At 42.7% G+C, this 12,931-nt stretch overlaps 1 protein-coding gene across 1 annotated transcript; it reads right to left on the bottom strand.

Annotated features, from left to right (window-relative positions):
* Window positions 1-1,301: 1,301 nt before the first annotated feature.
* WEE1 (WEE1 G2 checkpoint kinase) lies at window positions 1,302-12,287 on the bottom strand. Its single transcript, XM_082057561.1, has 11 exons — window positions 11,530-12,287; window positions 9,093-9,301; window positions 8,520-8,586; window positions 8,264-8,436; window positions 7,240-7,361; window positions 6,450-6,596; window positions 5,941-6,036; window positions 5,773-5,858; window positions 5,348-5,518; window positions 5,111-5,256; window positions 1,302-2,695 (listed from the first exon to the last, which is right to left on the bottom strand). Exons 1-11 carry the CDS (start codon window positions 12,082-12,084, stop codon window positions 2,545-2,547), a joined length of 1,923 nt encoding a protein of 640 aa, XP_081913687.1. The 5' UTR covers window positions 12,085-12,287; the 3' UTR covers window positions 1,302-2,544.
* Between the last annotated feature and the right edge of the window lie 644 nt (window positions 12,288-12,931).

Here is a 12,931-nt window from a genome sequence, read left to right as displayed (position 1 = left end):
CACTCCCACCCCACTGGGTGCTGTCTGCAAACTTACTGGTTACTCAATCTCCTCATCCAGATCATTTATAAAGAGATTAAACAGAACTGGCCCCAATACTGACCCCTGGGGAACACCACTCGTGGTTGGCTGCCAACTGGATTTGGCTCCATGCACCTCAACTCTTCGGGCCTGGCCATCCAGCCAGATTTTCACCCAATGAAGAGCGCACCTCTATGAGGTTGCGTAGCTACTGTGTACAGCTCATTTGTACAGCAATACCTGTATCAATTTAACAAGGCTCTTAAATAATCATAGGTAGATCAAATTTATTTACACTACACAGAAAGAAAGGTTTATTAAGTTTGTTGATCTACCACCAATCGACATTTATGACTGTTTGGAAATATGCTTTAAGAGAGATCTCCTTTAAGTGTAGATGAACATTAAAATACTGCAACAAAACCATGGAAGATATTCTAAGTTCTCTCACAAACAAGACAGGACTATCATACGAAGTAAAAATTTAAAGGTATTCCAGTCTATCTGTTTTTACTGATGAGAACTGCATATTCAGATAATAGTTACTTAAACCAAGCCTCTGAATTTCATTGCCATTTATGACGAGCACTGACACCTCTTACAAATAACAATTCTCAGCACTTTTCATTTGCTAACTGCAAAATTAGAATTTATGTTAGTTGATTCAATTTACATGCATCTTCTCCAAGTCACCTGCAACTCTTTAATATAGCAATGTAAAAGCTTCTCCAATAGACTAATCTATTAAGCATTTATTAATTTTACTGTGTCTCTCTTCTTTATGTGAGGTAGAATGCAAATGCATAAATATTCTGCATCCATGCCACAGAACATTCTGTTACCGTGTTCCTTGGACTATCCAAATTCCTCCCACTGTTCTTCCAAACCTCCAAATCAGCAGTTGTCTTCCCATTTTCAGCAATTAATGAGTTTTCCCCTCCTTACCTCAGACCCAGATCTTTCTTCACATAGTTTCACCTAGTCCTCCATCTTCACAGTTATGGGTTCCACTTTGAGTTTTCCAGAGGCTTCATCTTTCCATCATGCAGTACCATTTCTGAACCTGTAGGGACAGACTGCTATAGATACTAATGCACACACTGTGGTGTTCTCTCCTAACATAACCACCATCGAGTATGTTACCTCAGTCCCACTCTCATGAGAGGGAACCACAACCATTATGCAGGAAGAGGATGCAGATCTAATCAGGACTTGCCGTAGTATATTCCTGACTAGGTATTTTATTTCCACAGCTACAGTTAAATAAGCGTTAGACAATATTAAACAAAACTTTTAACTTTAATATTAAAATTCAACACTATTAAGAACAAATAGAGCACAAATGGGAAACATTGTTTCAACTAAAATTAATGAAGACAAGCCAGTAATTAGAACAGTTCTGGTTTTTAGCAACATCTGTCAGCCTAGGTCCAACATCAGTACAGGTTCTGACAGCCATATTCTGTTCATTTTGGAACTTAAAACTGAATAGTCAAGCTTTGACTGCTGGCATCTCAAACTGCAGTTTCAGTATAGTATACTATAAGCACGATCAAACTTATGTACATAAACAATGAAGAACAACCTGAACACTTACACTAAACAATTATTTACAAGTATTCCAACATTAAAAAAATATACAATAGCCTCAAGAATGGGCAACTGAAGAGAATATCAACATTTAGAGAACCTTATTAGAAAGAATTACAAAACATCAATAGTCAAGACATTAACAATTGCACTACACTAGTACAGAATCCAAATATTAAACTGGTGCATTATTTCACAATGCACTAGCTTCGAGAGAAAGATGCTGCCTTCACTAAAATGCAGCTTAGATTTGTTTCACGTAATTGTTTTAACAAGAAGCCTATTAACACAATAATGATTGTTTTAATGCTACAGTTTACAGCGAGGACAACAAACTAAAAATAGCAGCAGTTCCACATGGCACTTAATTCCACAGGTTTCTAAGCTGTGGTTTATGCAATGCCTACAAAGTGCTCCCAGTTGAATATACAAATAAAATTCACAATAAAAGTCTACCTGACATCAGGTACATTGAGTGTAGGTGGCCTTAAAAGCCCATCTTTCAAAATTAATTCCCCTCTACTCCAAAAAAAATCAGTTAACTACCAAAGCAAGGCCCCTTCCCTCCCTCTTAAATATCATTAAGGGATATTACTTGTTATTACAACGCTGTAACACTACAAAGCAGCACACCACTATAGTGGTTAACCCTGGGAAAATGTAACATCTAACAGTGTAACTGAAAGTCTTAGGGATTAACATCCAGGATCCTCTATAGACAAGATAGTAACTGAGTCCATTAACTCAAAAGGTTAATATAGCTAATCAGCCATATTGTACAAGTAAAAACCAGAAGCAACTCCTGTAAAACTAGAGACACTAATTAAAGATGGGACAAGAAACCAGGAATTGAATGCTTCCTTCAACTCCTTAGGCTTCAGTCCGGCAGAGATGCTATAGCCATCCTCTCAGTAGTTCTCTTAGACTTCATAGCTAGTATATAGTAAGACTAACTGAGCGGTTCATTTTCTTTCCAATGAGTCGTGATGGTCTGTTTTGTGTCGTAGATCTAGTTGTCATTCTGTCAGTGAACAATGCTCGCTCCTCAGCTGCAGCCTTTGCCATCTGCGCCTTCTTCAGCTCTCTGCAAGGCATAGAGAGTCACACTTAAACAACAGTATCAGTAAGGACTCCACACGTATCACAGCAGTTCAGAACTCATGTCTTTCCATCAGTTCAGGTTATACTAAGATGATTATCATTCGCATCCATCTGTTTACAACCCAGAGGACAGAGTGGGATGTTTGTTCTTTTGAACAAGGGAAGGAAATGACAAATTCACACAACTCAGATTTTGAAATCCAGCCTTTTATAAGCAGCTCAACACATCAATTACCTTATACATGCTATATGATAAATCACTGAAAAGCTAATTACTGAGGTTTATCCAAAAGCAGCATTCAGCCACAACGGAACTTCTGTGGGAGATTCAGACAGAGCTTAGATGAATGTAATTGGCAACAGACGACTCAGGAAAGCACCCTTTTCCTTTTGCATACCCACATCAAAAGCTTATCACCACCTAAATCTTTATTGCCTAACAGAAAAACTTCATCCCAAAACCGCACGGCTGAGTCACTGAAGGTAGCACAGGCCACCGTCCCGGTGCAACATTCTGTCAACTATTCAGTTTCAGGGAATTATCAATACTCGGTTTGAGGACAGGATAAAACTCTAAGATAGTCTGACTAAAGAGCAAAGTTATCTTTATCAAGGGTTTCCCCACACACCCCTTTGGTCCTTGCCTTAAACGTTGACAATGGCTAAGTGTCAGGATTCCCCCTCATACTCTTTTCCTTCTCCTATCCCAAACTATCCCTCAAATAATTTTCTCTTCTGTAAGAGCTAATACTTGTAATCTCACTTCACATCTGGAGCCCAAGATCAAATTTTATAAGCTTGCTGCATATTGGTGTAGGCGTACTTAGTTCTAAAGATGCATGTTTTAGTATCATAAGCTACTACCATTCTTAGAAGCCGAAGTATTATTCATTAACACCCATGTTCTAACTAATCCTTCCCACATTATCACTGTGTCAGTTCACCGCAGGAAAATTCAATCAATTTTCAGTCACCTTCCCTAAAGACTGAATGTCAGTCACAAATCCACAGCCACCCACCACACCATTACCAGGCAATTAAATTTTATTATATACTTCCATTCTTCTCTAGAACTCTAATCTTGAATTCTTCCTTCCTCTGAAGAAGATGACACAGTAGAAAAGCTGAGTTTCCTAACAAGAATTCCTTTTGCTAATGATACCTTGCATACACAAGTATGGTGTGTATCTTAAATGGGTCGAGTGCAGGAGTGTTAAAAAAACAAAATAAAACATAAACCAAAAATACCTACCTGATCTATTGTACAGAACACTACCCTACACAACGTTAAAAATTACTGTGGCCGACTGTTCCTTTTAAAACATTCTTAGATTTACAGTTATTTTGTAAGGATGTGCCCTACTTGTTGGCAAGCCAGAAGTAGCCTACACAAAGCATTAGCTTTGCCAACTTATTCTTTGACATGATACAAAAATATGTTGTCTTTGTACAAAACAAGCAAGTTACCTCAACAACCTGTCCTTGAATAACCTGCACAAACTGTCAAATTACTCCTTCTGCAGTCAGTGTAATTCATAGGAAGATTATAAAGATAACCATCTAAAATGGCAAACAAGTCTGGCTACATGCAGACTGTAGCATGGCAAGATAAGCAGTTAGCAAGGGAGAGAATCCAAATGCTGAGAGAATCCAAACATGAAGTTAACATCTTCATTCAACATAAGCCAGTCAGAAAGTAACCAGCGTCCTATATTCCCTCTTAAAAGCCTGACCATTACACATATGCACAAAGTTAACAACAGTGAAAGATTCAGATGATTACTTCTTAACTTACTAACTCTTTCTCTGAAACTTAAGCAGAAATCAGACTTTCCTAAAGGGAATCTTATTCAAAGCTTTAATTCAGAGTAGAGTGTTTGAGCAAGGGGTAGGACAAGATGACCTCCCAATACAAATGATTCTCTGGTAACCTAATAACACTGCTGCGTACAAGTCAAATTAGACCAAAAACATTCCTGATATGCTCTTTAATTTAAGTTCAAACCAGCTCATTTAAGTAATGTTTTCCAACATGTTTCAATGTAAAGATGACCTGGGAAAAAATATAGACTCAAATAGTATAGATGTAAGTTATACTCTATAAGTCACAAAAGTATGCATTATGCTTGAAATATTTTTCAAAAACTCGAATGTTTTGCATGCCTTGAATACTAATAGTGTAGTTGAGACTCCCTTAGGGCATTCAAGAAGTTCCTTCTGTGGAAAAAGCTCCTTTTGAAGTTATGTAACCCACTTTGTCCTCTCAGGTATGGACGTGCATACAGATTTGCGGACCTGATGCAGAAACAAGGACAGTCCTGTTTTATCATCACTCTGCTCTTATACGAAAACCCATTAGAAATTAAGTTCTATTTAAGGACCCCAAGGAACTACTTACTTCTGCAGGAGTGAGTTTTTGAACTTTTCAGCATTCAGTTCTATCCGGAGCTGCTCTGCGCTCTTTTTTGCTGCAGAGAGAAGCACTGAATGCTTGACTAGTGCCACAGCTGAAGGCCTTTTCTCTGGATCAGGATTAATCATAACCTTGGAAGAAAAGAAAATAAAGCGTTCTATTTAATGCCAATAATACAGTAAATCACGCTAATCAGTGAGCCACTAGTACAAGAGTTCTTACTTTTAGTAAGTCTACTAATTCTTGGGAAAGCACTTGTGGTATTCTAGGTAGTTTTCCTTGTCGAATTTCATGCCATTGGTCCCCATTGCTTGGAAGTGGTTCAGCCCCAGCAGCACAGACAACAGTCAGAGCAAGAGCGAAAATATCCGCTTTTGGCAAATGTGTGTAGTTCTTGAAAAATAAAGAAAATTAAGTTTATTACATGTGCCACCCAGTGTAAGAAGAAATCTAACAGACAGCTAAATTATTCAGCACTGAGCATATCTACAACAATACATTCCCCTTTAAAGAACTTTGAGTGTTTCAAGGGAATACTATTCAGGAAGTTCTTCCTCCAGCAAGGAGGTGGCAGACAGCAACTCATTACTGCAAAGAAAGCAGCATGCAGACCCAACATCACTCTTTTCCATGAACAGAATGGTTACCTCTTGCAGGACTTCATTTGCAAGAAAGCGGCTATCACCTTCCTCCACTTGTGGGCTAGATACTCGAGTTACATGACCAAGGTCACCTGAAAAAAAGAAACGAAAGTTATTTTTCAGAAGACAAATAGACAATGCAATGCTCTGGAACATAACTGTGCTGCTTCTCACCTATTTTAAATATGACTCTATCAGATGACCAGTCATCATCATCACCTTCTTCTAAAGTTGCACTTGGGACTGATGTCCTAGATATAAAGATATTACCTGAAAGAAAAAAGAATTGTTAAAAAAAACCCAAAACATATATATATATCTGTCCAATTTCTACTTCATCTAGGTTCACTACAGTGTGCTTTAGCCACACATAAATTTTAGTTGTATACATACCAAGCTGGTAGAGCAAGAAACAAACTATGACACTCACTCTGGCCCCTCTGCTGGGAAGGGAGCCAAGTGTTATGCAAGTAGAGCCAATTACACAAAAGGAACCCAAGATAAACTCAACAACAGTTTTAAGTTTGCTAGCCAATTTTATAACTGACATCTTTGTACTGCTATTTAGAACTTCGGTGAAGAATTTACAGTTAGAAAGGTGTGGCTAACTGCTCATTTTTCTACAAGAGATTAAATTAACTGAGAAAGTTGTTAATAGAGAGTAAAGCAGTTTACGAACTTACTAGGTTTGATATCCATGTGTACCAGTGACATTGAATGAATATACTTCAAGCCTCGAGCCACCTGAAGTAGCAAGTCCTTCAGTTCTGGCTCAGTAAAATAACGCATATTCCTGTAATTTTCACTTATGGCATCTGCTAAACTGCCACCTAAAATAACATTAAAGAAAACAACTCATTATTTTATACCAAACAGTTGACAAAGTAATAACAATTTTCTTCCAAAAGTACAACTGGCTTCCAAAATTAACAGTGAATATATCAAGAACTTGTTAATGATACATAGGAAGTGTAAAATCTAGTACTGTATCCCCTCTTTATAGCCATGTAATATACCAAATTTTTTTTTTTTGCTGTAGTTGCCATGCAAATTACAGGATACCAACACAAGGGAAAAGGCCTCTCTCCCAAATCTCTGGCAGGCTATTAACAATAGCAAAAAGCTTCAGAGATCAGGTCCACTTCGCTTTTTAAAGGGCACTCTCTGGTAATTTTCTCTATTCCAGCTTGTACTACTGTACAGAAGAAAGAACATTTTTGTTGCTCACAAATGTCTCACTATACTTCCAATATGCTTGAACACTTAAGACTTTTTCTGCAATTTTTTATAGTTTTTCCTTCATATATCTGATATGCCTTCTCCAACAGACACATTTGAGACAATGATGGTATGAGCAACGCGTAGAGCAATCGATACCCAGCTAGTGGTAGGAATTTGTAGAGATACTTGTAGATCTTCAAAAATCAGATTTTTTGAAAGTAAGTTCAGAACAAGCGATAAAACTTTACTTACCATTGCAATATTCATTTTGTATAAGCATATGATCATCTTCTGCCCATGCAGAGTAGTATCTTACTACGTGTGAATGCTGTCCCAGAACTGCGTGTGCATAGACTTCTCTTAAAGCATTTTGCCTGTTAGTCACAAAAAACAATAGCACACAGTATTATGAAGTGAAATTAGTTCAATTTCAGCTTCATAAGAACACTTATTATCATACACCTCTGCCAGCTCAGGTTTGTAATTAAAATCTCCATATTCAGTTCTGTGGCACTGTAAGGTAGATTTGCATTTATATCCTAACAGTTAATATAATTTAGATTGTATTTAAGACTAATTATATGGAACATCAAAAACCACGTTTTGTTGCAGATAATTCTTGAGGGAGTTGCCACTTCCATTACATACTTTCCAACCAGCAGTAGCAGCAAGCTTTGAGAAGCATCACTGAAGTTTTAGGAAAAAAGCGAGAAGTATGACTGAACTCAACATTCCTAACTCCTTGTGTATAAGTCCGGTATGTAATTTCAAGCAATTTAAACTTGTGGAGTTTTATATTATAACAACAGCAGGGGAAAAAGCCATGAATCACAGACTCATTCACAAATGCCAAAAAACACTCCAAAACTGACTTAACTAATCTGCATGTCACTCGAGTGGACAAGGATGAGGACCTATTTGAAAATATTGCTTTCCTTTCATATCTCAAAGGATCATCACTGCAGTTTACTCATACAGTCCCTCCTGCCATTAATGCAAGTAAGCATTATTCTAACTTTTCAGATGAGAAAAATCTGTTTCCACACAAAACATTGGGACAATGTCTGCTAGGAGAAAGGGCCAGTAGCCTTTCCTCTGCAGTACCGCACAGTATTCAGGGGAAAGAAAAAGTGACTTCAAAATTGTATGTTTTGCATTTAGTTTGTGTATATTTATAGTTTTCTCTTAAATGCCTTCTCTAGAAACCAATACAAAGAGACACAGGAGGAAAAAGCACGAGGAGGTGATTTAACTTTTAATAGTAGGAAATACTTACTCATCCACTGAGCCAGCTAAGGGCTTCTTGGATCGCTTTATTGCATAGATACAGCCATCAAGCCTCTTCACACATTTAAACACAGAACCGAATTCACCAGATCCAATCTTCTCCAGTTCATGAAATTCAGTTGCATATCGTGACTTCATATTACTTTCTGTTATTGTTATCCTCTGCAAAGATTAGAAAGGAAAATACTTACATCTGCAGATACACAAACTGCCAAACTCAATAACAAATTCTACAGATTAATTACCTTAGCAGGTCTGATTGTTTCGTCTTCAGGCTCTCCATCACTTGCTTCCATGTCCTCTCCACAAGAGCTGAAATTCACACTGGTTACTTTTGCAGAAGTAATATGGCTTAGGTAAACTTAAAACTAAAGTCTAGCAGCTGTTGATTTTTCTGAAATCTAACTCTCCCATTCCACCTATGCTTAACTAATTGAATTCTGTTTATTTGTAAATGCAAACTCATAGAATAAAGGTACCATGCTAATATGTTTGTAATTTATATCTTCATGTTTCATAGTAGCATTTAATGTGATTTTCCCTCCTCAAGTAAAGATTATTTACATAGCTCATTCAGTCAGGTAAAGACTGCAAGACACAGCCTAGTCTATCCTCTCCGTGTAATTGAAAGATCTAATGCTAAACAGTTATTTCATAATATCTTGCATCTCGAAGCAGCTACTTTGAGAGCTATATTATGCATGACTAACGGATTTTTCAAGGAAAAGTAGTTTCATAGGAGCAACTTGTATCAAAACTTTTACAGCTAAAAGTAGTTCTAAAGATATGCTTAACAAAAGAAGATACAAGTTACTCACTCATTCCAGTGTGTTCTCTTCCTCCTACGACATTTTCCTTCAGAGTTATGAAGGAACATGGAATCAGGAGTGAAGGGATTGATGTTCACATGAGGTGTTCGTCTAATATCTTCTTCTTGCTTCTCTGATCTCCCAACATTCATAAATAGAGAGCCCCCTCGAAGTTTGACTGAGCTGGAGCCTATTCCTTGTGCTTTAGAAAGCAAACTCTGTATTAAAAAAACAAAACAAAACAAAACAGACATTTATAGCCTCCATATTGCTTTAAATATAAACAGCAGGTCATGTTTGAAAGGCATAATTACAATATTGTCTAATCAAAGTTAGCATGAGTTATTTAAATACCTGCGCATCTCCATCAAAAGTAATTCCAAGTAAATTATTAGGCTTTACGCTCCACACAAAAGCAGTTGAAGGAAACACTGAACATTACAATAATTTTTAAAAGACATGAAAGAAGCAGTGGTTTTCTGTCCTTAATCATGTAATCACCTAAATTTCTTGGACAACTCTTTGTCCATGAAACAAACACACATAAAACTCATGGACCATCCTGTGCTCTATCACTGTGATTTTCACATCCAAGATATGGAATTTAGATGAGTCATTTAAATTACCTTTGGTAACTACAAATTTAGCTGGCAAGCTAAAAAAAAAAAAAAAAAAAAAAAGCAGCAAATAAAAGATTTAATACTGATGCACAGATGCCTCTTCATGAACCTACAGAAAGTTACTCTAAATTGACAGCACTGTTGCACTGTCAGTTCAAAACAGATCTTTTTCCAGGCACAGGATGAAACCTCTCCCAGGTAGGCAGGGAAGTTTGCACCTGAGCCTCCTACATGCTGGTGAGGATGCCAACCACCGATCTCTCACATCACAAGTATTGCCTTATCTAGCAACACCTTACAACATACTGAATTGACATAACTAAAGCCCCAAACCACCATCTGGAAGAAGGCTCAATACTTGGGAATCTCAAATGCACTCCCCAAATCTGGGCTAGATGAAGACTTTCAGGTCACTGTATGTCTCAACACACATTTCACTGCTTCCACAGGCCACCTTAACCAAATGATTCTTCCAGATTCCTCTCCAAGATAAGTACAATTTGGGCACCTAATTTAAGAATCCCACTGAACAGTAGCGTTAAGACCTTGTTTTCAGTGTCACAATCCACAAGGCTCTTGCATCGCTTAAGTATCTGCTCCCGATTTAATAAAATACCATCAACAATTTTACTATTTCCAAACAGGTACCACTGATTTCCACCAGCGAATTGTCATCTGAGATGGGAGCTGTAGAAAACCAATTAACAAGGTTGCCTTCCTCGCACCTTAAATCAGTTGTTTTCAATCTATGGTCTATAGACCCCTGAGAGATTATCCCCAAGGATTATCCCTGGATTACTTTTAAAGGGCTATACAAAAAGTAATGAAGAAAGGAAGCCCATTATCACTAGATTTAAATTCGCCATACGGTGTTTTACATGAGTGTCGAGTTCAAAAGTTGAAACGCCTTCCAAAAGTCTGTTATTGACAGTTAAGAGTTACCCATCCCTTTCAGCTTTCAAATATATTAGTTCAACAGCATCGGCTACTCAAATAGCCTTTCACATTTGGTGCAAAAGAGCTAATGCACACCCTGCACTGGCTTACAGTACAAGAGTAGAACTCAAGACCCCAATTCGGGCTTTAACTTTCCGGTTATAAAGGTACAAAAGCCCCCACGACACTAAAATATTTAGTTTCAAGAGTTTAATGTTCTGTTTCAATCACTTTAAAAATAACTTTTCCACAAAAAATAGCAAAAGCAGGGTAATGATAGGATATTTATACATGAATTATACATGAAACCGCATTTATAAATATTTTATATACACAAGGGGGCATCGTGCCACGCCCCCAGTCACCCTACGGGACAAAGCGCACGGCTGGGGGGCGCGGTGCTGCTGTCCCTCCCCGTTGGCCCAGGCCGTGGCGATGCGGGCAGCGCGGTCTCCGGAGCGCAGCGAGCGGCGCCCTGCCCGGCCCCGCGGGCTGAGGGAGCCACGCGGCGGGGCGGTGCCCGCGGCCCCCGCCCCTCCCCGGCCCCCCCTACCGGGCCCACCGTCGCGCGAGGCCGAGCGGCCGGCCGGGCAGCGCGTCGCCCCCCGCGGTTACATAACCGTAACGGACGGGCTGTGGGCAGGTCCCGGGGCAGCCGCCAAGTTGCCGTTACGGGCCGGCGGGTGGTGCGAGCGGCTCGCGCGGCGACCCCACCCGGACTCGGGTCCCCACCGCCCCGTACCCCCCGCATCAACCGCCGGGCACGGCCCGCGGGGCGGGGGGGGGCGGGCCGGCCCCCGAGCCCTGCCCGGTGTAGCGCCCCCTCCGCCCTCACCCCGGGCAGGCCGGTCGGGGAATCCCCCGGCGCGGCGGTGCCGGCGGGGCCTCACCTTGGGGGTGTGCGGCGTGTCGAAGAGGCGCAGCTTGCGGAACGTCTTGTGAGGAGGCGTGCCGGGGTACTCGGGCAGCGGCGAGCTGGGCTCCTCGCTCCTCACCCGATACCCGCCGGCCGCCGGGTGCGGCGGGGAGCGCCCGCAGTAGCGGCGACCCTTGTGGGGGGGCGGCGATGAGGGCGAGCCGGCCATGAAATAGGCTCCCGGCGACTTCACGGGAGAGGAGCCGAACCCCTCCTCCTCCCACGAGTCCCCCTCGTCAGGCAGCGCCGCGGCCGCCGGCTCCATCTCTTCCTCCTCCTCCTCCAGCAGGGGCGGGTCGCCCCGCGCCGGGGTGCGAGCCGCCGAGAGCGGCGAGTCCGCCTCCTGGAAAGCCGAGTCCTCCCCGGTGCTGTTGCCGCTGCTGCCGCCTTCCTCCTCCTCGTCCTCCTCCTCCTCCTCGCAGTCGCTGTTGCCGCTCAGGAACAGCAGTTTCTGCCGGATCGGGGCAGCCGCCCGCCGGGCCGAGACCCGCCGCGGCGGCGCCGCCCGCTGCAAGCTGAGAAAGCTCATGGCGCCTCGCTGCGAGCCCCGCTCACGGCCGGACCCGGCCGCGCCCGCTGTCGCTGCTGCGCTCCGGCTCTCCTCGGGCTCCCTGCGCTGCGCCCCTGGGCGCGGTGGCGGCTCCGCACGGCGCTGCCCCCGGGCACGGCTCGCCTCGCGCTGTTCGGACTCCGCGGCTTTCCCGCGACCGTTAATCACGTGGCGCGCACGCCAGCCAATCACGCCCACCCACTCCGTTTGAAAACACGGAGGGCGGGGGCGGACCTACACACGGCCGCGTCACGAGGCGCTTTGGCGCGAACGGCGCGAGCGGAGGGGGCGGGGCGAGGCGGTGTTCGCCACCCGAAACCAGCCCCGAGGCGGCTGCACGTACGTGGGCGCCCGGTGAGGCGCGGGCACGGCGCCATCTTAGCCCGGGGGGCGGCCGCACCCAGCGGCGGCGGCGGAGCCCGGGGCACGGGCGGGCCGGGCCGGTACCGCCCGGGGAGCGGGCGTTGAACGGGTGCTGCCCAGAGCCGCCCGACCCGGCCACGCGCTGCCCTCTGAGGGTGCGGCTGCTGCCTCACAGCAAGTTTTGGTCCTGTTCTGTTTCTGGAAGAGTGTGCAAAACTCTTCCTTTCGTGCCCCTGAGAACAATAACGTCTTTCAGGCCAGTTAAAGACAGCCTTTTTTAGCTGAAGAAAAAAACACATTCCAAATAACTCTATTCACATGATCTGAAATGCAGTCAGAAACACAGGAGCCTCACACACAGCACCCCGTGCACTTAACTGCTGCAAGACCCTTTCAAACAAACCCCAAGTCTCAGCACAGCAAACGTGATACACAGTGGATGCGTTTATCAGGCTGTCCTTCT

This window comes from Streptopelia decaocto, assembly GCF_964273445.1.
Source record: "Streptopelia decaocto genome assembly, chromosome: 7".
In the NCBI taxonomy this organism is placed as follows: domain Eukaryota; kingdom Metazoa; phylum Chordata; class Aves; order Columbiformes; family Columbidae; genus Streptopelia; species Streptopelia decaocto.
This window is presented reverse-complemented; position numbering and strand designations above follow the sequence as displayed.